This window comes from Triticum dicoccoides, chromosome 2A (genome assembly GCF_002162155.2).
Source record: "Triticum dicoccoides isolate Atlit2015 ecotype Zavitan chromosome 2A, WEW_v2.0, whole genome shotgun sequence".
Lineage (NCBI taxonomy): Eukaryota > Viridiplantae > Streptophyta > Magnoliopsida > Poales > Poaceae > Triticum > Triticum dicoccoides.
This window is the reverse complement of record NC_041382.1, coordinates 98066822-98093850: the sequence shown is the minus strand read 5'-3', so window position 1 is coordinate 98093850 and position 27029 is coordinate 98066822. Positions and strand designations below refer to the sequence as shown.

Here is a 27029-nt window from a genome sequence, read left to right as displayed (position 1 = left end):
CATGCAGGTGAGCCCCATTCCGGAACCTTCTAGAACCTTCCCGGTACAATACCGAAAAAACTCAAACTTTTTTCAGAACCCCGATAACAACTTTCCATATGTGAATTTTTACCTCGGGACTATTCCGGAGCTCCTCGTGATGTCCCGGATCTCATCCGGGACTCCGAATAACCTTTGGAATTTCCACTATTAATATCTCAATACTACCCTAGCGCTACTGAATGCTAAGCGTGCAACCCTGCGGGTTCGAGAATCATGTAGCGGTTGAACCACGATGCCCATATCGCGGGACCTGAATGCCCATATTGATTCCTACATATTCCACGAAGATCTTTATCGGTTGAACCACGATGTCAAGGATTTAGTTAATCCCGTACGCAGTTCCCTTTGTCCATCAGTACGTTATTTGCCCGAGATTCGATCGTAGGTATCTCCACGTCTAGTTCAATCTTGTTACTGGAAAGTCTCTTTACTCGTTCCGTGATACAAGATCTCGTGGCTAACTCCTTAATCACATTGCTTGCAAGCTCATTGTGATGTTGTATTACTGAGTGGGTCCTGAGATACCTCTCCGTCATACGGAGTGACAAAATCTCAGCCTTGATCCAAGTGGGCCCTGTTTCTCTAGAACGAGCGGAGCGGCCGACACGTCGCTCCCCTACCGAAGCTGGCTTGGTCTTATCGATGACACCTGAAAAAATTTCGTGCACGCTGCCCACATGGACCAGCGTATAGAATGACATCCTTTCTAGCAACAAAAACAAGAAGAATGCTTCAAAATGCTTTTGAAACATCCTGTTATTTATTTTTAGCCTTTAGCCTAGAGCACTAAATGTTTTTCATCACAAAAATTTGCACGCTGATAAAGACTCAAAAAATGTTTTTCAAGAAAAACATAATTTTTGAATTTTTTGTTGTTTCTTTCTATTTTACGCACCCGGGAGCGAGAAACATTTCTCTCTGAGGTGCCGGCCAAAAAACATATACGTACATTCTTCTCATGTTTTTTTAGCATCAGTACAGACATAAGCGCTCATATACACGTGCATACACTCATCTCTATAAACGTACACACGCACATTCTACCCTTATGAGCACCTCCGAGAGACTGAGCCGGCATATCATCTTGAGATTTTATGAAGTCACCGTAGGCGCCTTGTAATCGACAGGAATGTCTTCTCCCACTGGCCCCCTTTGATTTGTAGGAATGTCATAGGATTTATATAGGATAGAATTTGCATAGGAAAATTTTCTTTGAGGCTCTTTTGTTTATAGGAATGGATTCCTATTCCTATATAGGATAGGAATCAATCCTTCACATTTTGGAGGAAAAAAACATTAACTAAGATTCAATGAAAAAATTTCTATCCTATGCATCAAATGATATCTTTTTTTATAGGAATTGAGATGCATGTCATCTCACTTCCTATGATTTTCCTATTCTTACAACATTTCTTATAAACCAAAAGAGGCCTGAAAGCGTATCACCGGAATTTTTAAAATAAATTCAGGATAAATGCGAGCATCAGGATTTAAACCCTGATGTGTTGGAAATACCACTATCCACCTAACCATCTCAACTTCTTACAACATTTCTATAAACCAAAAGAGGCATAAAAGTGTATCACCGGATTCCTGAAATAAATTCAGAATAAATGCGAGCATCAGGATTTAAACTCTGATGTGTTGGAAATACCACTGTCCACCTAACCATCTCAACTAGAGATTGGTTCGCTACATTCCTCTCATGTGCCAACCAAAAACATCCTTTAGTAATGCAGGTGGTATACGATTAATATTTACGGACACACTTCGTCTAACACAACAAAAGGATGCTACTTTGTCCATTCTACAGCGCAGTTTGGTTCATGTAACTACCTACAAACGTCAACCTCTATGTACTACTACCCAGATTCTACAGCGCTTTGTCCTTGCCGTCAGCCAAGGACTCCGCAGCATCACCCACAGCGCCCCTGCGTGCAGGAAAAGAATCAACTCTCGTCACATCGAGATCGCCTTCCTCCTCGTTTCTCCATTCGTCTTCCTTGCCCTTGTCAAGGCCCTTCCTGCTGAGCATGCTCTTCAGGTTATGAGCGGCTTTCCCTGCATGTTTCACCATATGCGCCGCCTTCTTCCTCAGCTGTCCCTTTGTCGGGCTCTCGTCCCCGGCCCTCTCGGGGCTGGAGTGCGCGTCATCTGACCTCCGCTCCATGCTGCTGCTCCCCGCGTCTTCGTCGACGACATACGTTACCGACACCCTGCTTTCTCCGACAGGCCGTATGTTGGGGTGCGGCGTTTCGCACGGAGAGGTTTCTTCGTCATCGCTCACGTTCTTGGAGTTCTTGTTGTGGCGCATAGCTCCAGCCAGTTTCACCAAACCCTTCTTCACCTTGCGAAGGTGGCGATGCGATTTGTTGCCGCTGGCTGGTTCTTCGGTGCTGGAGTTGCTTGTCTGAGATTCTGACACCGATGACCTGGGGCTATCGCTGCAGCCATCGTTTTCCCGTAGTATTTGGGAGTCCTGGCACCGCGCTCGCCCCTTCCGAGGTTCCCAGGTAGCAGCGACATCGCTGCCTGGCCGGTGTACCCAGACTCCAGCCTTTTCCAGTCCTTTGATGTCCACAGGTTCATATTCATCAGTCATATTCCGGTATCCTGCAGAAGATGCACTCTCGGTGTTGGTCTTCGAAGAAAAACTAGACCCTGGTGTGCCAGCTTTCCCCTCCTTGGGTGTTCCACACAGTTCATCTTCGTCACTAGGTACCTGCAAGCATGATAGAGCATGTGTGAATGACTAGCTCGCATTAAAAATCTAAAATTTGACCTGTTCGTGTTCTGAGCTTAAAAGTCTAGTAAAGTGAACAACCCAGCGGAGCTGTGAGCATTTCAGCCTGCTCTAGCTAGCCAGCTGGTTGACGCCCAGTTCTCCCATCCAGAACAAACAAATAATCCAAAATCTCAAATCTGTTCTCACCTTTCCATTTTCATCTTCAAGTACCGTGACAGCTATATGAACCCTCCCTGTCTTTATATGCTTTAGTGGAATCCACATATCGTGTCTTTGTCCTCCTCTCAGTTTATTGATACTGATTGAACAATTGCTGCATGAAAATCGTCATCAAGAAATAAGAATGCCAAGTATACGCAAAGCATGTAATCAATCGTACAATAATTTGAATGATTGCAAGAGATGTTATGGCTTTGTTGAAGAGACTAACCCAAGTGGGTCATCAAAGATATGGTCCTTGTCTCGAACTTGAAGAGAAAGAAGATTGGATGATTCCCATGAAGTAATTGGTATCTTGAACTGCTCCAGCCATTTGGGGTTGAGAGTTTTCTTATGGATCTTTGTCTGGAAACGGTATGGTCCAAGCTGGCCTTTCACATACGGGTCCGATAAACCTGCGCATCAGTTCAATGAGCATTTCACCGAGAATCGTCTAAATATGTAGTCACATTTTCCTGAAAGAAATGTTGAGTCAATCTTGGTGTCGAGAACATACCATTTGGATCAGAAGGTTTCATATCAGCCCCCTCCATGATCTCTACCTTGGCATGCGCAATAGGTGGCTTCTCATCAACAGTAAACCAATTATCTAAAACATAATAATAGATGCAAATCAATTCCAGACAGCAGAATAAATTAGTCAGATCAAGAACAAGTTGAAGCACAACAATTAGTTCATGTCATTTACCTGTAGATTCCGACTCTGAGGCAAACTTCTCCATATCAATAACTAGCATGTTAGGCTGTAAAAGAAATTTTACAGAACATTGTTTATCGTGTATACAAAAAGAGACCAAGAAACTACTCAATAAATTCATACGAATGCCCACCTGTTCTGTGGCATTCTGTTCTACACATTGCTAGTATATACAGAAAAATAAAGTTAAAAAATACATGCTTGTTTGAAAATGCATGACTTCTGTAATCTAACCTCAACAAGGGTCTGTCCAAAGGCAACATCCAACATTCTGTCCTGAAAAGTTGAATACATCAAGGGAAATCAGTACCCTCAATGAAATGTAATGACAATTAAATAAAGTAAAAAAGCACATCGAAAGGAGGACTTACAAGCCATCCAGAAATTCCTGGAAGTTCAGTCACGTCAAGCCCATGACTAAATAGCGGCTTCACTGTCATCTGGAAGTATGGAGGCTCAACAAAGCACACTCGTACACGCCCAATAAAGGGCCACTGTTGAAGAAACCTCACACCAACAAGGACCTATACACAAATTCAGACATGCCTGGTGAGCACAATGCAACCTAAAGTATTAAAAGCCCTATCTTATTGAAGCCGAGGAAACTATATTGAGTGTCCCTTATTCTAGTGGATTGTATCATCCCATTTACATTTTGCGGGGACATCATTTTTTCTTGTCCACGCATTTAGTCTAGACCCAACCTTATGAGATGTTTAATCACAACAATTTTTCCTTAAGATTAAGAGTTCAAAGGATATTAAAAGAATGGACTTCACCCTCCCACTTGAACAATAGTGCGCCTACTTAGCGTAAAGCATGTAGGTCATAAATCTCAGTTAGTTGCCTACCTTGCCTTCAATATGCATGCCAGTTATATGCATGTTTGCTGTAATACCAAACCCTAATCTCTTCCTTAGTTGTACAGCCATCCTTGCATCCATATCATCTGCAGCAAGGAAGTTCATTCCTAGCTCCAGAACCTGGAACATCGTATGTTAATTTTTATAGATTTATGCAGTGAGTACCAGAGCAGACATCTATATGAAAGGTATCGCGTTAACACACCAGATGGTCATCATCAGTTGATTGACTGACGACCCTGATATCTGTAAACATCGGCGGATTCCGACCCAAGTAAAGGCTTTGGATCTCAGCTTTCCTCTGCACATATAATAAGTATGTCATGGACAACCAAGAATACTCCTAAGACAGCCAGTAGCTTGTTCTCCTAAGAGGCACGTGAAAAAATAAGCAAACTGAAAGTGTGTGTGTAAAATCCAAGCTTACTGCGGTCCATGGTTTGAACTTGCTTATGAACCAGGGGAATATGGGCAAAAGGAACTGCTGGGATGCAACCCTTTCCATGCAAACTGGCCACATCTTCTCAACAGCATAATTTAGCCACCGCACTGTCTCTGCATCAGAGAGGAGCTGTTCCAGAAATAAAGTGAGCTGAAGCTAGTGAAAGGGGGCTCGTGATCAACATGAGAACCGAAAGACTTGATAAAAAAATTACACCTAAGAAGTGCATACAGGGAAGATATCACTGCATGAAGGTACAGTAGCCTACCCTTCTTTGGTTGGCACTTTTCTTTTCCTCAAACTGTAATCGCTTCTTCAGTCTCATCGTGTACCGTGCATTTACCTGATTTGGAACATATCAGAAGCCATGGATGCTATGAAGGAAATAAAAGGAAGATCAACAAATGAAAAAATGGGATATATATAGCGTTACACTATACCATGTGATCAAATTCATATGAAATTCTTTCTGTTCATACTACAGATGTGTAGTATGGCATTATTTTCCAATTTTGTTTATGAAGAAGGAGACCCATTTTTCTGACTAAGTATAGTTTTTTTGGGGTGAAAATGACAAGAACATAAAATGGAATGATTGTGGAAAGTAATAGAACAAATCGTTATACATTTTGTGATCATTCAATTGACAAGGGGGCACTTGGTTCAATGCGACACATTGTCACTTCTTCAGTGTGGACAGCCACAAGTTTTGGGTTCCAAAATCTGTCATACAAGTTCCGGAATGTCGGGATAGAATACACAATATGTGAAGGAAGTGTGGAAGAGGCAAAACTTTGGCAGGAACAAAACCGTAGCCTAGGAAAGTCAAACTTGATTAACTTGAGCGTCGCATTGTGTGCCCCGAAAAAAGCAACACACTCCAAAACAGTATATCTTACCCTTGGAAATCTAACCTATGAAATTAGTATTATTATTAGATGGTAAGCGCAGCTGTAATATGCATCTTACCTAAGAGAAACTCGACTCATGTTAGTGAAGAGAATGGTTCAACTGTTTCAAACATACACGCATCTCAAGCAAAACCTACTTATAAAAATGCTCCAATGCATCAAACAAAATATAATTAATGTGGAAACAGCGCAATAGGATACCTGCATAACATTTGCACAGCACAAATACAGATGGTGACTAATTCTAGTAACTAATGCAGTCATCTACTGAATATGAAGTTTCATGGGACTGGACAATGATACTATTTGAGTTGACATGTAGACAGCATGAATGTTCTGCTTCTATGGAACTTTTGATGAAAAGGCTAAGTCACACAACCATTCAAGAAACAAATAACCAAATCCACATGAAGCAGTCATATCCTGAATGAGGAAATACAGTTACAGACAATAAAAAAAAGTCTTTATCCCAGTAAAATATAGATGGAAGATTGACCAGTAATCATGTAAACCACTCCATATGTACGGAGTGTCCACTAAGATGTGTTCATTAGTCACTGCGAGCCAGTGATATGGCTCTGAACATTTAAGTATACAAGAGACGTGTCTGCGCCACCAGCTAATTAACTGCTATGTGCTCTGCTGCTCATGGTTCTATCTTTTTTGCCAATTTTTTGACGCAAGATATTGTTCAAGTTACTTGAAGAGTAATAAAATTCTGCTTGTATAGCATAAATTTTAAAAGTTGAGATACTAGATTTTAACCAAATAAAAACAAAAATAAATTGCTTTGATTAAGGCTTGCCTTTGTGCATGTGCTAACCGCTGCACCATCTCTGTCTTCAGTTAGACATGTGTTATCACCCCTTGCATCATGGACCATGTTGGCATCCACCAGTGGCAGAATGCAAATATGGTCCAATGATCAATGCCCTTACAGTCAGTCATATCTGGCATTCCATTATTTATTTTTGTGAGGATTTCTTCTCCAAGAGTTGGTGCTGTGATCACATCCAAAATGTGCTAAAAAAGCTGTGCATAGGCAATAAAGTGTCCCTTGTGGAGAGCTCATATACTATATTGTGAGGAATGTCCACATCCCAAAAAAGCATTATGTATTATCTACAAGTCCCTCAACGGCTCCACCATCTCTATGACCTCACTCTTCCTAAGCAAGGCTTCTTGCTTAAGCTAACAAAAAAGCCAAGAGGAAGGCAACTTTTCCTTGGCTTGTAACCCAGTCGGCCACACAAACCCCATTCAATGTACAATGTTTAGTTTTCCAACAGTAAGTAAAAGAGCTGACAGCTTCGAAAAAGGAAGTAAAACGACTTGAGCACGGTCTCAGAAAAATATCCGAACATGGGCCTTAATGTTCCTACTATGGCAGTCACCCCTTGATGGTTTTATTTTTGAGGTCTGATAGTTTTTCTTCTTTTCTGAATGACCATCACATCAAGTACTCTTATAAGCAAATGAGAAATTTCAACGGATCAGGCTTCCCGATTCCACGCACCAAACTGAAGGCTCCATGTCATGATAGCAACTTGGCATCAAGACGAACACTCAGTCAAATGTGAAGTTACAACAGCACAGCGATGGAGCAGAGGAAATTATTAGCAGCCGGGCAGCAGACAATTTGTTTAAAATTACTACCGCAGAACCAAACTCGCTTCTGGACGGGTTGGACGGGTTGGAGCCCCATCTGGAGCCCCCAGGAACAAGCAGATTACCATACGTAGCACAAAATCAATTCGACATTCGGGAACTAAGGGAGGAGTGGATTAAGCCAACAGGGATCATGGCGCCCACCTCGTATGGAACCAAATCAATGCAACGGAAGAGCGGGGAAGCGGTCAGGAAGGAGGAGGGGTAGGTAGGTAGGTGCGGTGCGGCGTGGTAGGGAAAGAGTAACTCACCGCGAAGATGTAGACGAGGGCGAGGAGGAAGAGCGCCGGGTGCGCCCACCCGGCGTTCCCGGCGGCCCAGAGCGCGGCCAGCACCAGCGCGACGTGGTGCACCACCGTCACCTCTGTTATGTCCATGGAGGCCTCCGCCGGCGAGCGCGCGGAATGGAAGAAACGCGCGCGCGCGTGCTCCGCAGGGGAGGGAACAGGGGCCGGTGCGGTGGGGTGGGGGCGAGGAGGCAGAAGGTGGGGAGGGACGGGGGCTAAAATAAATGAACCCGAGGAAGACGACGCGGCAGCCGAAGCCTCTGCTGTCGCCTCTGGCGCAGTAGATGTGCCGCCAGGCGGACACCGGCCGCTCTCGGGAGGCGGCGGCGTAGGAACGTGGCGGGCGGTGGCGGCCAGGCGAGGTCACGTGGCGCGGGCGCGGGAGCTGCGGTGGGGCTCGACGGGCCCCCCGTGAGTCCGTGACCCGCTCTGGTTTGCTTGCTTGCTTCCGGGATCTGATCTGATGGGATCGGACGGAGTTTTGGTTTCCCGTCTCCGTTTCCCTCCCCGGCTAAGCATCTGACGGGTTGGGAATGCGTTATTTGCTGATGTAGCGGCGCGTGTTTGTGGGGGGAGTCGTTGGGTCCAAATTGCCGATTGGTGACGAATTTCAACGCGCGTAGCATGGGAGGAAACTGTCGTCGACCATCGGGCCGCACCGAGTAGCAGCACTAGCAGGCGTCGGTTGAACAGAGCAGTAGTAAAAGATGTTGTGCTTGGACGACTTTTTTCGTCTACTACAAAACTAAACTCGGTTCCTAATTGCGATAAGCAAAAGGAGCCGCCAACGTGTGCAGTAGGACACTACTACGACCACGACCACAAATTAAAAAAAGAGGCACGGGTGCGGGTAGGTCCTCTGGCATTTTGATCCAAGTGGATCGGGCAACAATTTGACTGAGAGGTATGGGTCCTAAAGAAAGTAGAAGAAGCTCTCTGATCATCCTCGACATCGAGAGCAGGGTTGCACGTTATGCGTGGGAAACTTTTTGTGTTGCGCCACTGGTGAGTACTCCTACTGCTAACATGCACTTTTATGCCGTATTTAGCCTGTGCTACTGATTTGCCAGGGTGCCTACTGCCTACTTTTCACGGTGTTATTCTCTGTTGCTTCCTTCATGTCAAAGCGTTTTCTTTCTATGAGAGGAATGTCAGTGCACTTTGATTGTGAAAATATAACAAAACTACGGAAAAAATAAAAGGAATGACACAACTCATGGATGCAAAAAATGTAAACGAAATCCAGAGGTGTTCCGTAAAAGCTGAGCAACATTGGGTTTTTTTACGGTGTGGAACTTTTGAGAAATCTCTGTAGGGCACGTCTTTTTGAAAAGAAATGTTCATTGTGCGGTTCTACCTTTCTTCATGTGATTGATTTGTTGTGAATTGTGTTTTTCTTATTAAAAGAAGACGCACACTTCAGCATGCTGGTTAATTGGGACAACCTGCTTCACAGACGATTGATCCTGTCTACGCCCATATACTATGGCGTAGGCTCATAGCTCATCTAGATGTGTTCATGTTCGTCTCCTTCAGGGGAGCTACGTAGGAGTAGTTGGATGTGATTTAACAATAGAGTTTTTAATGTTCTTCAATTTATTAGTGCAATGGCCCATGTGGAAGTAGCATGGATGCAAGCGGGGCGGGATAGCAGACAATTCCATGGTATAAATGTAGTTTTAATTTTGAGCAAGTGATGAGCAAATCTCTACTCCTAATGAAGCAGTTGATGAATAGTCTCCACGATTTATTTTTGCTGAGTTTTTTTCGTCTCTCCTCCCACCACCCCCTCCCATCCTGGTCCATCGGTTTATTTTTCTCTCCACTCTTTATTACAGCCAGAACTTTCCTAACATATAACAAATCACGGATCTAACTTCATTAAATTATGCAAATCAATTGATTCCTTTTATTGGTTTAATTTGTCTTAGGAAACAAATAACAGATTTTCAGGAAATAAATAATATATTTTGATCCAACTTTCCTAACTTATCTAAATCAATTGATTTCTCTCGTTAGTGAAATTTGTTGTAGGAAACAAATAACAGACACGTCACAAACTTTCCTCCCAATAAATAGTTTCTTAATATTTGCAAACTTTCCTAATCAGACACGTCACAAACGGGCAGGTACTAATATCACGTTACCAAACAATAAAATCCCATTTGCATAGAAATCAGTTCAAAATCCTAACTTTCCTAAATTTTTACGTTTCCTTGATAACAACCAATATTTCCTATGTTTTTCACCTATAGAAGGAAATCACCCCTCCATCGATATTAGCATTTTTTTGGAATGAGATCTTCAGGTTATGTTTTTTTGCGATTCTTTTCAATTGTGACCTCTCCTTCCGCTCCGGCTCCTTCTCGTATAAACACCTCCACCACAGCCAGCTGACGTCACCCCAGACCTCCTGCCTCTCCACACCTTCTCCTCGTACTCCATCGACAATCCCTCCGCCATGTTTGTCCACGGCAGTGTCGAGGACATGGCGCAGCAGCGTACCAGCGGTAGAGCAGCGCATAGCAGCAGGAAGCAGCACGCAACAGGCGAGGCAAGCGGCCGGCGTGGCTAAGGGGGCGGCCGGCAGAAGATGTGAAGGAAATATGCCCTAGAGGCAATAATAATGTTATTATTTTATTTCCTTATATCATGATAAATGTTTATTATTCATGCTAGAATTGTATTATCCGAAACATAATACTTGTGTGAATACATAGACAAACTAACGTCACTAGTATGCCTCTACTTGACTAGCTCATTAATCAAAGATGGTTATGTTTCCTAACCAAAGACATGTGTTGTCATTTGATTAAAGGGATCACATTATTAGGAGAATGATGTAATTAACATGACCCATTCCATTAGCTTAGCACCCGATCGTTTAGTATGTTGCTATTGCTTTCTTCATGACTTATACATGTTCCTATGACTATGAGATTATGCAACTCCCGTTTGCCGGAGGAACACTTTGTGTGCTACCAAACGTCACAACGTAACTGGGTGATTATAAAGGAGCTCTACAGGTGTCTCCAAAGGTAAATGTTGGGTTGGCGTATTTCGAGATTAGGATTTGTCACTCCGATTGTCGGAGAGGTATCTCTGGGCCCTCTCGGTAATGCACATCACATAAGCCTTGCAAGCATTGCAGCTAATGAGTTGGTTGCGAGATGATGTATTACGAAACGAGTAAAGAGACTTGTCAGTAACGAGATTGAACTAGGTATTGAGATACCGACGGTCGAATCTCGGGCAAGTAACATACCGATGACAAAGGGAACAACGTATGTTGTTATGGGTCTGACCGATAAAGATCTTCGTAGAATATGTGGGAGCCAATATGAGCATCCAGGTTCCGCTATTGGTTATTGACCGGAGACATGTCTCGGTCATGTCTACATTGTTCTCGAACCCATAGGGTCCGCACGCTTAAGGTTTCGATGACAGTTATATTATGAGTTTATGAGTTTTGATGTACCGAAGTTAGTTCGGAGTCCCGGATGTGATCACGGACATAACGAGGGGTCTCGAAATGGTCGAGACATAAAGATTGATATATTGGACGACTATATTCGGACACCGGAAGTATTCCGGGTGATTTCGGAGAAAACTGAAGAGCCGGAGGGTTACCGGAACCCTACCGGGAGAAGTAATGGGTCATATGGGCCTTAGTGGAGAGAGAGAAGGGAGCCAGGGTGGGCCGCACGCCTCCTCCCCCCTTAGTCCGAATTGGACTAGGAGGGGGGGGGCCCCTTTCCTTCTCCCTCCCCACCTCTTTTCCCCTCCTAGTAGGAGTCCTACTCCTACTAGGAGGACTCCTCCTGGCGCGCCTATAGGGGCCGGCTGGCCTCCTCCCCTTGCTCCTTTATATACGGGGGCAGGGGGCACCCCTAGACACACAAGTTGATCCACGTGATCGTTTTCTTAGCCGTGTGCGGTGCCCCCTTCCACCATACTCCTCGATAATATTGTAGCGGTGCTTAGGTGAAGCCCTGCGACGGTAGAACATCAAGATCGTCACCACGCTGTCGTGCTGACGGAACTCTTCTCCGACGCTTTGCTGGATCGGAGTCCGGGGATCGTCATCGAGCTGAACGTGTGCTAAAACTCGGAGGTGCCGTAGTTTCGGTGCTTGATCGGCCGGGCCGTGAAGACGTACGACTACATCAACCGCGTTGTGCTAACGGTTCCGCTATCGGTCTACAAGGGTACGTACATCACACTCTCCCCTCGTTGTTATGCATCACCATGATCTTGCGTGTGCGTAGGAAATTTTTTGAAATTACTACGTTCCCCAACAGTGGCATCCGAGCCTAGGTTTTATGTGTTGATGTTATATGCACGAGTAGAACACAAGTGAGTTGTGGGCGATATAAGTCATACTGCTTACCAGCATGTCATACTTTGGTTCGGCGGTATTGTTGAACGAAGCGGCCCGGACCGACATTACGCGTACGCTTACGTGAGACCGGTTCTCCCGACGTGCTTTGCACAAAGGTGGCTAGCGGGTGTCAGTTTCTCCAACTTTAGTTGAACCGAGTGTGGCTACGCCCGGTCCTTGCGAAGGTTAAAACAGCACCAACTTGACAAACTATCGTTGTGGTTTTGATGCGTAGGTAAGATTGGTTCTTGCTTAAGCCCGTAGCAGCCACGTAAAACTTGCAACAACAAAGTAGAGGACGTCTAACTTGTTTTTGCAGGGCATGTTGTGATGTGATATGGTCAAGACATGATGCTAAATTTTATTGTATGAGATGATCATGTTTTGTAACCGAGTTATCGGCAACTGGAAGGAGCCATATGGTTGTCGCTTTATTGTATGCAATGCAACTGCGCTGTAATGCTTTACTTTATCACTAAACGGTAGCGATAGTCGTGGAAGCATAAGATTGGCAAGATGATAACGATGCTACGATGGTGATCAAGGTGTCATGCCGGTGACGATGGTGATCATGACGGTACTTCAGAGATGGAGATCACAAGTACAAGAAGATGATGGCCATATCATATCACTTATATTGATTGCATGTGATGTTTATCTTTTATGCATCTTATCTTGCTTTGATTGAAGGTAGCATTATAAGATGATCTCTCACTAATTATCAAGAAGTGTTCTCCCTGAGTATGCACCGTTGCGAAAGTTCTTCGTGCTGAGACACCACGTGATGATCGGGTGTGATAGGCTCTACATTCAAATACAACGGGTGCAAAACAGTTGCACATGCGGAATACTCAGGTTATACTTGACGAGCCAAGCATATACAGATATGGCCTCGGAACATGGAGACCGAAAGGTCGAGCGTGAATCATATAGTAGATATGATCAACATAGTGATGTTCACCAATGAAAATACTCCATCTCACGTGATGATCGGACATGGTTTAGTTGATTTGGATCACGTAATCACTTAGAGGATTAGAGGGATGTCTATCTAAGTGGGAGTTCTTTAATAATATGATTATTTGAACCTAAATTTATCATGAACTTAGTACCTGATAGTATCTTGCTTGTTTATGTTTGATTGTAGATCGATGGCCCGTGCTGTTGTTCCGTTGAATTTTAATGCGTTCCTTGAGAAAGCAAAGTTGAAAGATGATGGTAGCAATTACACGGACTGGGTCCGTAACTTGAGGATTATCCTCATTGCTGCACAGAAGAATTACGTCCTGGAAGCACCGCTGGGTGCCAGGCTTGCTGCTGGAGCAACACCAGATGTTATGAACGTCTGGCAGAGCAAAGCTGATGACTACTCGATAGTTCAGTGTGCCATGCTTTACGGCTTAGAATCGGGACTTCAACAACGTTTTGAACGTCATGGAGCATATGAGATGTTCCAGGAGTTGAAGTTAATATTTCAAGCAAATGCCCGGATTGAGAGATATGAAGTCTCCAATAAGTTCTATAGCTGCAAGATGGAGGAGAACAGTTCTGTCAGTGAGCATATACTCAAAATGTCTGGGTATAATAATCACTTGATTCAATTTGGAGTTAATCTTCCAGATGATTGCGTCATTGATAGAATTCTCCAATCACTACCACCAAGCTACAAGAGCTTCGTGATGAACTATAATATGCAAGGGATGAATAAGACTATTCCCGAGCTCTTCGCAATGCTGAAAGCTGCGGAGGTAGAAATCAAGAAGGAGCATCAAGTGTTGATGGTCAACAAGACCACTAGTTTCAAGAAAAAGGGCAAAGGAAAGAAGAAGGGGAACTTCAAAAAGAACAACAAGCAAGTTGCTACTCAAGAGAAGAAACCCAAATCTGGAGCTAAGCCTGAAACTGAGTGCTTCTACTGCAAGCAGACTGGTCACTGGAAGCGGAACTGCCCCAAGTATTTGGCGGATAAGAAGGATGGCAAGGTGAACAAAGGTATATGTGATATACATGTTATTGATGTGTACCTTACTAATGCTCGCAGTAGCACCTGGGTATTTGATACTGGTTCTGTTGCTAATATTTGCAACTCGAAACAGGGACTACGGATTAAGCGAAGATTGGCTAAGGACGAGGTGACGATGCGCGTGGGAAATGGTTCCAAAGTCGATGTGATCGCAGTCGGCACGCTACCTCTACATCTACCTTCAGGATTAGTATTAGACCTAAATAATTGTTATTTGGTGCCAGTGTTAAGCATGAACATTATATCTGGATCTTGTTTGATGCGAAACAGTTATTCATTTAAATCAGAGAATAATGGTTGTCCTATTTATATGAGTAATATCTTTTATGGTCATGCACCCTTAAAGAGTGGTCTATTCTTATTGAATCTCGATAGTAGTGACACACATATTCATAATGTAGAAGCCAAAAGATGCAGAGTTGATAATGATAGTGCACTGCCCTTTGGGTCATATCGGTGTAAAGCGCATGAAGAAACTCCATACTGGTGGGCTTTTGGAACCACTTGATTATGAATCACTTGGTACTTGCGAACCGTGCCTTATGGGTAAGATGACAAAAACACCGTTCTCCGGTACTATGGAGAGAGCAACAGATTTGTTGGAAATCATACATACAGATGTATGTGGTCCAATGAATGTTGAGGCTCGTGGCGGATATCGTTATTTTCTCACCTTCACAGATGACTTAAGCATATATGGGTATATCTACTTAATGAAACATAAGTCTGAAACATTTGAAAAGTTCAAAGAATTTCAGAGTGAAGTTGAAAATCATCGTAACAAGAAAATAAAATTCCTATGATCTGATCGTGGAGGAGAATATTTGAGTTACGAGTTTGGTGTACATTTGAAACAATGCGGAATAGTTTCACAACTCACGCCACCTGGAACACCACAGCGTAATGGTGTGTCCGAACGTTGTAACGTACTTTACTAGATATGGTGCGATCTGTGATGTCTCTTACTGATTTACCGCTATCGTTTTGGGGTTATGCTCTAGAGACGGCCGCATTCACGTTAAATAGGGCACCATCAAAATCCGTTGAGACGACGCCTTATGAATTGTGGTTTGGCAAGAAACCAAAGTTGTCGTTTCTTAAAGTTTGGGGATGCGATGCTTATGTGAAAAAGCTTCAACCTGATAAGCTCGAACCCAAATCGGAGAAATGTGTCTTCATAGGATATCCAAAGGAAACTCTTGGATACACCTTCTATCACAGATCCGAAGGCAAAACCTTTGTTGCTAAATTCGGAAAATTTCTAGAGAAGGAGTTTCTCTCGAAAGAAGTGAGTGGGAGGAAAGTAGAACTTGATGAGGTAACTGTACCTGCTCCCTTATTGGAAAGTAGTACATCACAGAAACCAGTTTCTGTGACACCTACACCAATTAGTGAGGAAGCTAATGATGATGATCATGAAGCTTCAGAACAAGATACTACTGAACCTCGTAGATCAACCAGAGTAAGATCCGCACCAGAATGGTACGGTAATCCTGTTCTGGAAGTCATGCTACTAGATCATGATGAACCTACGAACTATGGAGAAGCGATGATGAGCCCAGATTCCGCAAAATGGCTTGAAGCCATGAAATCTGAGATGGGATCCATGTATGAGAACAAAGTATGGACTTTGGTTGACTTGCCCAATGATCGACAAGCAATTGAGAATAAATGGATCTTTAAGAAGAAGATTGACACTGACGGTAATGTTACTGTCTACAAAGCTCGACTTGTCACAAAAGGTTTTCGACAAGTTCAAGGGATCGACTACGATGAGACCTTCTCACCCGTAGCGATGTTTAAGTCTGTCCGAATCATGTTAGCAATTGCCGCATTTTATGATTATGAAATTTGGCAGATGGATGTCAAAACTGCATTCCTGAATGGATTTCTGTAAGAAGAGTTGTATATGATGCAACCGGAAGGTTTTGTCGATCCAAAGGGAGCTAACAAAGTGTGCAAGCTCCAGCGATCCATTTATGGACTAGTGCAAGCCTCTCGTAGTTGGAATAAACACTTTGATAGTGTGATCAAAGCATTTGGTTTTGTACAGACTTTTGGAGAAGCCTGTATTTACAAGAAAGTGAGTGGGAGCTCTGTAGCATTTCTGATATTATATGTAGATGACATATTGCTAATCGGAAATGATATAGAATTTCTGGATAGCATAAAGGGATACTTGAATAAGAGTTTTTCAATGAAATACCTCGGTGAAGCTGCTTACATATTGGGCATTAAGGTTTTTCAATGAAAGACCTCGGGTCCGCATGCTTAAGGTTTCGATGACAGTTATATTATGAGTTTATGAGTTTTGATGTACCGAAGTTAGTTCGGAGTCCCGGATGTGATCACAGACATAACGAGGGGTCTCGAAATGGTCGAGACATAAAGATTGATATATTGGACGACTATATTCGGACACCGGAACTGTTCCGGGTGATTTCGGAGAAAACCGGAGAGCCGGAGGGTTACCGGAACCCTGCTGGGAGAAGTAATGGGCCATATGGGCCTTAGTGGAGAGAGAGAAGGGCGCCAGGGTGGGCCGTGCGCCTCCTCCCCCCCTTAGTCCGAATTGGACTAGGAGAGGGGGGCGGCGCCCCCCTTTCCTTCTCCCTCCCCACCTCTTTCCCCCTCCTAGTAGGAGTCCTACTCCTACTAGGAGGAGGACTCCTCCTGGCGTGCCTATAGGGGCCGGCCGGCATCCTCCCCTTGCTCCTTTATATACGGGGGCAGGGGGCACCCCTAGACACACAAGTTGATCCACGTGATCGTTTTCTTAGTCGTGTGCGGTGCCCCCTTCCACCATACTCCTCGATAATATTGTAGCGGTGCTTAGGCGAAGCCCTGTGACGGTAGAACATCAAGATCGTCACCACGCCGTTGTGCTGACGGAACTCTTCTCCGACGCTTTGCTGGATCGGAGTCCGGGGATCGTCATCGAGCTGAACGTGTGCTAAAACTCGGAGGTGTCGTAGTTTCGGTGCTTGATCGGTCGGGCCGTGAAGACGTACGACTACATCAACCGCGTTGTGCTAACGCTTCCGCTGTCGGTCTACAAGGGTACATAGATCACACTCTCCCCTCGTTGCTCTGCATCACCATGATCTTGCGTGTGCGTAGGAATTTTTTTGAAATTACTACGTTCCCCAACAAGATGGTCGTGGCAGGAGGGGGCGCGAGGCAGGGGCGCGACTGCGGGGCGAGCGAAGGGATAGGCGGCAGCAGACGGGGCGAGCGCAGCTAGCGAGAGTATGGTGCGTGGCCAGGGTGTGCGTCGCGCGGGTCACAGTGGTGCGGTGGCTGCGGTGAGGGCGACGACAGTGGCGGGCGCGATCGACGCGGTGTGGCACAAGCGTGGGCATGGAGAGGGAGTGGCCCTGCGGGCGCGGAAGAAGAGCAGCAGGCTTGGGCATGGGCGCATAGGAGCGGGCATGTGCCACGGGGTCAATCCGAGGAGCTGGGTGGCTACCCCTGCAATGGCCATGGCGGACGACGGTTCTCGGCCACGGCGAAATACCTAACGAGAGCAAACAAGAGAGGAATCAGGGGAAAGGCAAGAGGAGATCACGGCGGTGTCAATGGCGCCCTAGGGGAGGACAGGGGAGCTTGGGGCGGCGTGGATCGAATGGCAATGTTACGGTGGCCGAAGGTTGAGTAAGACGGCAACGACGTCGATGCGGGGGTGCTGGACTTGATCTCGTTGGCGCAGACGAAGTAGCGGAGGAGTTCGGAGGTCCTCGACAAGCTCCTAGCCTGCAGGGAGAGCAGTGGCTGTGTGGACAGAGTCGTTCATGGTGACCGTGGCGTCTGACTTCGTCCAGATCGACGGGATCGAGCGAGCGAGGAGGAGAAGTGGATCTGGGAGGGGCGTCGAGGAGTGAGGTCGTGGGGGGCAGGGGAGGTAGGGCGTCAGCCTTATCCATTCCCCTTCGATGCCGGCGAGGTAGTCGGGCGGGAGCTCGGCTCTGTAGCGACGCGGCTCGGGGAAATATAAGTTGTGGTGGCAAATATAATACACATATTCCATATTGTTATGCACTAGCGCGTGTGCGTGTGAAATAGATGGATTATGATCCCGTACCCAATAAGATGGATATGTGTGTGTGTGTTAGAGAGAGAGGGAGAGGGGGAGAGAGAGAGTGAGGAAGAGGGAGGGAGAGAGTGTGTGTGTGTGAGAATTTGATGGTAAAAATGTCGCCAATATCACTTGATATGTATGAGAATATTAAATGTAATATTAACATAATTGATATTGAATTCTTAAAATTAATGTGGCCCCGTTGCAACGCACGGGCGTTCTTCTAGTTTTAAACTAGTTAATAAGTTTCGTGGGACGAAGTGGGTTGCCGCTTGCACCCCTAGGGAGTAGTAATGGGTTATGGCATATTTAAGCCTGCATCTCAAATGGGCCCTCAAATGTATTTCAACACCGCCTAGCTCAAGAGAGCATCGACCATCCAGGCTATCCTAAAAAGTAATGCAACGTTGAGATAGTTCAGAGCAAACAATATTTGGTAGTTGAGATATTATACATTTTTACCCTTACATCAAACTAATAAACTACTCATAATCTTACTCCTTGCCGGAGGAGACCTCGGCCACCCCCTCGCCGGAACCGTCGGTCTCATGGTCATTGGCGGTGGGGTGAATTGGTGGCCTCTCCTCGTCGCCAGAGTCCTCCTTTTGCGAACAACTGCTCTTGCTCGAGGTGGATGGGTAGCTTGCAGTGGTTCGTCGCCACCACGCGGTGAGACTAAAGGGACTCAAAGATGGTGCAGTTTCTCAGTGACAACTACGGGGTCGGCGATGAGGTCAGCCACGGGTGATGGCGTCGGTGTGCTCGGCAAGGTGATGCACCTATGCCGCGAGGTGCTCAGCCTCTTCGGCGTGCGCTGCATGGTATTACGCCTCCGCCTCCTCCCACAATAGGAGGCAGATGGTGTCGCGCCGCCCTTGGCTGCAGCACCGGCGGTGACCGCTGTAAGTGCATCTAGTTCCCCTTAGTGATTTTGGTGTATTGAAGACTTATAGGTTAAGGAACTAATGTGTTTATGAGTGCATGCTACCTCTTGAGCATGCGTTGGTTTTCCCTTGAAGAGGAAAGGGTGATGCAGCACAGTAGCGTAAGTATTTCCCTCAGTTTCTGAGACTCAAGGTATCAATCTAGTAGGAGGTAACAGCAAGTCACCTAGTACCTGCACAAACAAACAAGAACCTCGCAACCAACACGATAAAGGGGTTGTCAATCCCTTCACGGCCACTTACGAAAGTGAGATCTGATAGAGATAATAACATAAATATTTTTGGTATTTTTATGATATAGATTGCCGGCCAAAATACAACAAAAATACCAAAAATATTTACTTTACTATCTTTATCAGATCTCACTTTTGCGAGTGACCGTGAAGGGATTGACAACCCCTTTATCGCGTTGATTGCAAGGTTCTTGATTGTTTGTGCAGGTACTAGGTGACTTGTGTGTTGTCTCCTACTGGATTGATACCTTGGTTCTCAAAAACTGAGGGAAATACTTGCGCTACTTTGCTGCATCACCCTTTCCTCTTCAAGGGAAAACCAAAACATGCTCAAGAGGTAGCTGGGTGACACATGTCGATAGGATGAGAAGGGTCAGGGGCACATTCGTCCAATTTCCTCAGGAGAGCGGTTTTTCACCTCGGCTATAAATACCCCTCACCCTTCTCAGACTGCATTTACCCCACTCGACCTCACTCCCCTCCCTCGAGCTATCAAACCTAGCGTCGCCGCTATTTCCATCATCGCTGGTGAGGTAGAGCTTCACTGTCTCGACCTCGTCGCCATCGTACTCGCGCCGGCCGCGGAAATCTTCACTCCGCCGCCGCCGTAGCTGTCTTCCGCCACCAAGTTAGGGCGTGGAAGATATGAACAGACGAACTTCCCATCTACAACTCCCAGTTCATTGTGTTCTTCGTCAAGGGTAAATAAAATCTATTTTTACCGCCCTTTCTTATTCTGATGATTTTCACAAAATCTTCAAAAGGTGTTTATTCTTCAACTTCCCCACTCGTTAAACACCTCACATGCATCTGTTCTTGATCTATTTCTCTAAGCAATATTTTTCTTCAAGATTCCTCAATTGTGTGGATTTTCAATCTATACAACTCTGGAACCTAAGTTAAAGACCGCTTAATGAAATTCCTCGAGACACTCCTGGTCAAATTCCTCAAACTTGTTCTTTTTGAAAAACTTCTGAGAACGCATGCGACCTCTCCAAATTCTTCGCACCTATACTCTGTTCACGGGTACTCATGCCTGCTGCTGAATCACTAGGTTCTCGTCAACTTAACTAATTTGCAGCGTTCCTCGAAGACAAATTGCATACCTCTTCAGAGAATTCTGTTGTTCAAATTCCTCAGCTGAAGAAAATGGCTGATGGCAAGAGACCTCAGATGGGAGGAAAGAAATTGGAAGTGAACACTACCTTTGAGATTCCATATGACATCTATGAGGAATATTGCACTCCTGATGAAGCCAAACATGTCAAGGAGAACAAGAATCAGCACAAGGTGTGCATACAGAGGATAGAAACGAGATGGGCACAGGGATGTATGGAGTACAGATATATCACTCCGGAGTACATGAAGAAATTTGCTTTACACCCTCCTTGCCCAAGACCTACGTTGGCACCTGGCCAAATTGCTAATCCCACTAGCCTCAAGCGCGCTGAGAACTATCCAGATGAATGGGCCAAGCGGAAAGCCAAGTTGGCCAAAATGGACAAGGAAGCAGTAAGGAAATTCAATGAAGACTCTGCCGCTGCCGCTGTTGTGGCCTCTGCTAGCAAGCCCAAGAAGGCTATGCCCAAGAAACCTGCGCACAAGCCCAGCTCCTCTGCAATGCCCTCACGGCCAAGCTCATCAAAGCCCACACGGCATATTCCTCAAGCAGCTCCATTCCCCTCTGTTTCAAAACCTTCAGCTCCTGCTGCAAAGTCATCGGCACCTGTGCACCTCGCCTCATGCCAAAGGACAACTGGTATCTCAATTGCATCAGGAGCATCTGCAAGTTCTTTAGCTCCTCCTCAGTCCTCAACAGGCCCAACTTTGCTGAAGACAAAGGCCACTGCTGGACGAGGTACATGGGCAAGTCCTCACAAGAAGCAGGCTGCCTTCCAAGTGTCGTCTAGTGAAGATGAAGCTGATGATGAGGAATTAGAAGAAATCATCAGAGACAGACAAAAACGGGCTGCTAGAGCCAAAGGTAGCAATGTGCCTCTTCTGCTGGATCTCAAGTTGATCCTTGACTACATTGATCTCTAGCACAAGGACCCCAACACTCCTATGCCAGATTTCAAACTCACACCTGGTCAGAATCACTTGTTGACAGCCTTCATAGGCGAAGAAAAATGGAAGTTTGAGAAGGTCGGGAAACTAAAGAAAGCTCAGTACAAGAAGGAGCATCTTCTGAAGAAGAATGTTGTCAAAATGACAGCTAATGAACTTGTGACCATGCAAGCTGAGATCAAAGCACTCAGTGATGCTGGGAGCCAAGATCAGATTCGTCAACATGGCAAAGGGATTCACCTCAAATGTTGTCGCCCCAGCGCAACATGAAATTCCTCAGGCTGAAGCATCTGCTCAGCCTACTGAAGAACATGCCAGCACCACTGATGAAAATCAAGCTGCTAAAGAAAATGAGAGCACCAGGGCTGATGAAAATATTCCAGCCGCTGAAGAAACTGCCAGGGCAACCTCTAGTGTTGCGCCCGAAGAACAAGCCAGGGCTGTTGAAGCATCTGCTACAACGCCTGAAGAAATTGAACAAGCCAGGACAACTGCATCAGTTGTGCCTGAAGAAACTGCACCAATTTTCTCTGCTCCTCCAGCACAGACGACAAGCATCAACCTTCCTTCTGCATCAGAAGCAAAGAAAAACAAGGCTGTGGAGCGAGCGGCTGTGAAGAAAAGGAAAGCATCTGCTTCCTCAGAGTCTTCAGCTCCAAAGAAAGTAAAGAATCTAACAAGCTCATTTGAAAATCCTATAGATGTTGTTCCCATATCAAGTATGCCATCAAAGGAGATTATTCCCTTTGGTGAGGAATATGTAATTCCAAGTGAATCTGATGAAAAAGATCCTTCTGCTACTACGTCAGAGCAGTTGGATGAAGAAATTGAAGTGGATAACATGCCTTCAACTCCACTGATATCATCGCCCATGCCTTAGTTCACAGCTGAAGAGGCAGGCATTGAGGAAATAGATGAGGAAGATGAAGATGTGGACATTGGGTATACCACTCCAATTCTGAATGATGACTACTGGGAAAGTCATCACCCCAATTCATCACTGTTCACCCATCTAGAACATATTCCTCAGTCCCCTGTCCAGACTGAAGAAATTCATACGGGCTCTGAAGGACATCAAGCTTCACTTTTGTCCATTCCTCAAATGTTGCTGAAGAAATTGCCATTGAAATTCATTCAGAGGCAGGCGCTGCTGAAAATGTTGCAGAAGAAATTGCCACTGAAATTCCTCAGCCTCTGGCTCCAGAGACTGTGATTCAAGAGGCTGTGAAAACTTCAACAGTTAATCTTCAGCCCAAACCTTAGAATCCTCACTCCAAGAAGCAGAAGTTCAAGGCTGGTGACTTCTTTGCTGAGCACATTTTCTTCACGGATTACAATACATATGACTCTGCAAGACTTAGATGCAAGCGCTTCTGGACAATAAGTCAAATGAACTTCTATTCCTCATTGATGTTTGATAAAGTCAAGATCTTTGACCATGAGCAAATTCCTCATGTGGATATGGAGTCGCTGCCCTGCTTCACCCCAGTCCTTAGTGTTCTTCATGATGCTGGGCAGCTCAACTTCTGCACCGACATCTGCGACTAGAATGAAGAACTCATTCTTCAGTTCTATGCCACGTTGCACATCACCGACAACGTTGAAGATGTGAATTCATGGGTATTGGACTGGATGACAGAAAATACTCACTACAAAACACCGGCCTCTGAATTGGTTCATGTTGTTGCAGTCAGTCCTCCCACTAAAGGTGCAAGGCACCTCTATGATGAACCCGAGCTTTCAAATCATCTGATGCAAGTGCTGATGAAGCCTTTGAAGCCAGGCCAAGCTCCTAGAACCAAATTCCTCGTCAAGGAACTCCTCTATGTGCCAAGGACTATCTACATGATATTGGCCAAAACCCTCAGTCCAATCAAGGGCCACAACTTGGATCATGAAGAAGTGGTTGGCATCATGAAGAATCTGCTTTTCAACATCATACATGGTATTCCTATTGTCGGAGTAATGGGCCACGGGTAGGCTAACCCGAGTCCCTGAACCTTTCAAGACATCGGGGCAGGCTGCGCCCCTCAAGACCCCAGGACGAAGAGCCGCCTTCTGAGAAGTCAGCGGCAAGGCAACCGACTGCCCATTCGCGGCCGAGTCCCGGGGACGACTTCAGGATGAGCCGACTCCTAACTAGCGACCTCCAGAGAAGCCGGCCATGGGAGCCGGCCCGCGACTCCAACAAACCCCATGCCCTCATCAAGAGGGACGGGACGGGGAGTGGCTACAGTAAAGCCCACTCCCACCCCTTTTCAAAGGCAAGCATGGCCACAGTACGCCGTACCCACGGAGATCTCCGTCCGGCGCGACACTGTTGCCATGCCGGCCCTGACATCAGCACCAGTGCGCAGAATCCTGCACCCATGATGGCTTGTTTGTACGACCCTGGGGCGGCGGGTCCCACCAGTCAGCGAGAGTTCAGAAGACGGCGAGAGCGTCACCAGTCGAACCCATTGGGAGTCGGCCCCCGAGAGTCGGCCAGCCCCTCCCCCGGGGCCCACGTGCCATTAACCAGATGTGACGGGGAGTGGCAATAGTGATTGCCCGCCAGGCGGCGGGGCTGTTGCCACGACCCCATGACCAAGCCCGCGTCATTTGAAGCACGACTACAGTAATCAGCAGCCAGCAAGACCCGCCAGCGGCGGACACGGCCTGTCGGCGCTGTACTGGACCAGTCGGCAGGGCCTGCCAGTTGGCGGGCCCCAGCAGTCGGCGGAGAAGACGAAGGCCGGAGAAACTGACGGCTAGGCCCGCACCCAGCCGGATTACCATTGTACCCCTGGGGGGTAAGCCTATATAAACCCCCCAGGGCACCCATGCAAAGGGTTTGAATCCATGAGCACTAGACCAGATCATATAGGAAGGAGAGAGCTAGCCTAGCCTTCTCCTACCTCCAGGAAACAACTCAAGGAGCAACCGTGTACACACTTTGCCATAGTGATCATGCGGAGACCCAGCAGAGCAGCAGTAGGGGTATTATCTCCACGGAGAGCCCCGAAGCTGGGTAAGATTCGCCGGCGTGCATGCCTTTGCCTTATCCCGTTTCCAGGCACCGGCGACGTTCTACTCGCCCCTACCATGATAAGCCATCCTTTGGCATATGTCGCACCCAACCCCCGACATTTGGCGCCCACCGTGGGGCCTGGTGCACCGTCGTCCGGAGACCTGCTCTAGACGGGAACCCTTTTTCTCCCTGGCGAGCGCAGCCAGCCCGGCATGCCAGACGGATTTTGCGCTGACGCGCTGCACGGCGCTGAGATCGCCTGCGCAGCCAGTTGCCTCGCCGATCTTGTCGGCGAGGTTCGCCTCTCCGACGAGCCTGCATCCGACGCAGGCACGGGCAGCCCTGAGAGCCTCCTCGCGGGCCTCCTTGACCAACTCCACATTGCGGGCAAGCCTGCCGTGGACCTGGAGTCTGTAGGCTCCACCGATCCGATGTTGGTCGACTCCGACACCGCGTCGCTCGACGCGTTCCCCACCAACGTGGTGGTCTATGATGAGCCGCTCCCTCGCGCGGAGAGCGACGGAAGCACCGTCACAGAGGTGCTCGCCATCAGTCATGACGAGCCTCCCGGTGGAGGAGCGCATGCCCCACTTGGCGCGGCACTACAAGACCTGACTGCGCCCATTCCGGAAGACGCTGACGCGGAGACGTTGGAGGCGCGCCGCCTTCAGCTTGTTGAAGGAGCGAATAAGCTGGCTAGCATGAGACGCTTGTCAGAAGCCTACCAGCGTGAGATGTATCGCGCTGTAGGTGGCTCGCCAGACCCAACTGGGCCCAGTCACCTAGGCGCGGTCCAGCAGCGCGGCGTGGCCATCGCCAACCTGTTCGGGGCAAATCGCCCTGTATACGCCACGCCTGCGGAGAACATTCGAGCGGCCCAGGCGGCGGCAGACGAGCTGGACAACTTCGAGGGTGAAGAGCGCCTCCTGATGACGGAGCGAGTCCAGCGGCTCCTCGACACGGCTGCCGCGCAGAACGAGGCCGGCTGCCGCACAGAGGCACCGCAGCGACAAAACGACGACCCGCCTCCGCGCCGAGACCAAGGCGCGACGTCTCGGATGCCAACTGTCGGCGCCCGAGGAAGGAAAGACAAGGATCCGGCTGTCAGCCACAGCAGGACTCGCATTACCATAGAGCGCGACCAAGACGGCCGCCCGAGAGCAGTGGAACGACGGGACGACTGTCCGCCTCCTCCTCCTTGCAAGGAAAGGCGAGTCTCCCCACCGCCTGTTGACCATCCGACTCTCGGCGACCGCCTTGGCTGCCGAGAGGGAGTCAGAGAAAATGACGCCCGCCACCGGATCGATCAACTTCACCGATCCCTTGCGCTGGAAGAAAAAGACGAGTTGGGTCCGCCTTGTTTCGGGCCCCGCATTCGAGACGAGCCCTTTCCCAAAGGGTTCACGCTCCCAAGAGACACGCCCAAGTACACCGACTCCGTGAAGCCAGAGGACTGGCTGGTTGACTACTCCACGGCCGTCAGCATAGCAAACGGCAACAAGCGTGTTGCCATGAAATATGTTCCGCTCATGCTCCAGGGCACGGCTCGGACATGGCTGAACAGCCTAAAGCCCCGCAGCATCAACAGCTGGGTCGACTTCATCGATGCATTCGTCCGCAACTTCACAAGCACGTACAAGCATTCTCCCAAGCCTCGTCAGCTTTCCTTGTGCGTGCAAGGCCCCAACGAGTCGACTCGCGACTACCTCACGCGTTGGGCCGAGCTCCGGAACTCTTGTGAGGGCGTGCACAAGGTACATGCTATTGAGTACTTCACCGCCGGGTGCAGAGAAGGCACCCTCCTCAAGCACAAGCTCCTCTGCGATGAGCCAGAAACCCTCGATGAGTTGTTGATCATAGCAGACAAGTATGACACGGCCAACTCCTCCATGAAGACGGAGATTCAAGTTAGTGCGACTAGCAAAGTGGCTCCTCAGGCTCCTAGAACTCCGGCTGGAGACGCCAGTCGGCGACAACAGCAGAGCGACCACAAGCGCAAAGCCCCGCAGCCGGCTTCCAGCAGCCGGCAGGTGGCGACAGTCGAAGACCAGCAACCGGATGGGCAGCCTCCACCCAAGCGACAGAAGGGCGGCAAGCCCAACTGGTTGCCGGCTTTCTCATACGAGCAGACTCTGGATGGTCCTTGCAAATTCCACAGCGGCGCGAAGCCGTCGAATCACACCACCCGGAAGTGCCACTGGCTCACCAAGACCACCAAAGGAGACGGCCTCCTGCCTCCCCCGCCTGCTGGGCAGCAGCCTCCGCCTCTGCCCCGGCAGCCGGCTGTCAGGCCAGTCGGCGCAGTACAAGACGAGTACCCCGAAGAGCACGGAGCCTACGTGATATTTACCAGTGTGGCTGATGATCGACGCAGCAGGCGGCAGCAGCAAGAGGTGAATGCAGTAGCATCAGAGACAC

The 27029-nt window shown here is 47.4% G+C and overlaps 1 protein-coding gene across 1 annotated transcript; it reads right to left on the bottom strand.

The window, feature by feature from the left end:
• Positions 1-1667: 1667 nt before the first annotated feature.
• On the bottom strand, positions 1668-8379 carry LOC119353595 (C2 domain-containing protein At1g53590-like). Its single transcript, XM_037620217.1, has 12 exons — positions 7840-8379; positions 5278-5352; positions 4995-5138; positions 4773-4868; positions 4556-4687; positions 4076-4228; positions 3939-3980; positions 3696-3750; positions 3504-3596; positions 3219-3402; positions 2975-3101; positions 1668-2764 (listed from the first exon to the last, which is right to left on the bottom strand). Exons 1-12 carry the CDS (start codon positions 7963-7965, stop codon positions 1916-1918), a joined length of 2076 nt encoding a protein of 691 aa, XP_037476114.1. The 5' UTR covers positions 7966-8379; the 3' UTR covers positions 1668-1915.
• Between the last annotated feature and the right edge of the window lie 18650 nt (positions 8380-27029).

What these genes read in the sequence shown, in the direction of transcription:
- LOC119353595 (XM_037620217.1), bottom strand. Translation starts at nt 7,965, where the DNA reads ATGGACATAACAGAGGTGACGGTGGTGCACCACGTCGCGCTGGTGCTG. An exon ending in GCATGCATATTGAAGGCAAG is followed by an intron (nt 4,229 to 4,555) that starts GTAGGCAACTAA and finishes ATTTGTGTATAG; the next exon opens with GTCCTTGTTGGTGTGAGGTT. An exon ending in CAGGAATTTCTGGATGGCTT is followed by an intron (nt 3,981 to 4,075) that starts GTAAGTCCTCCT and finishes TCAACTTTTCAG; the next exon opens with GACAGAATGTTGGATGTTGC.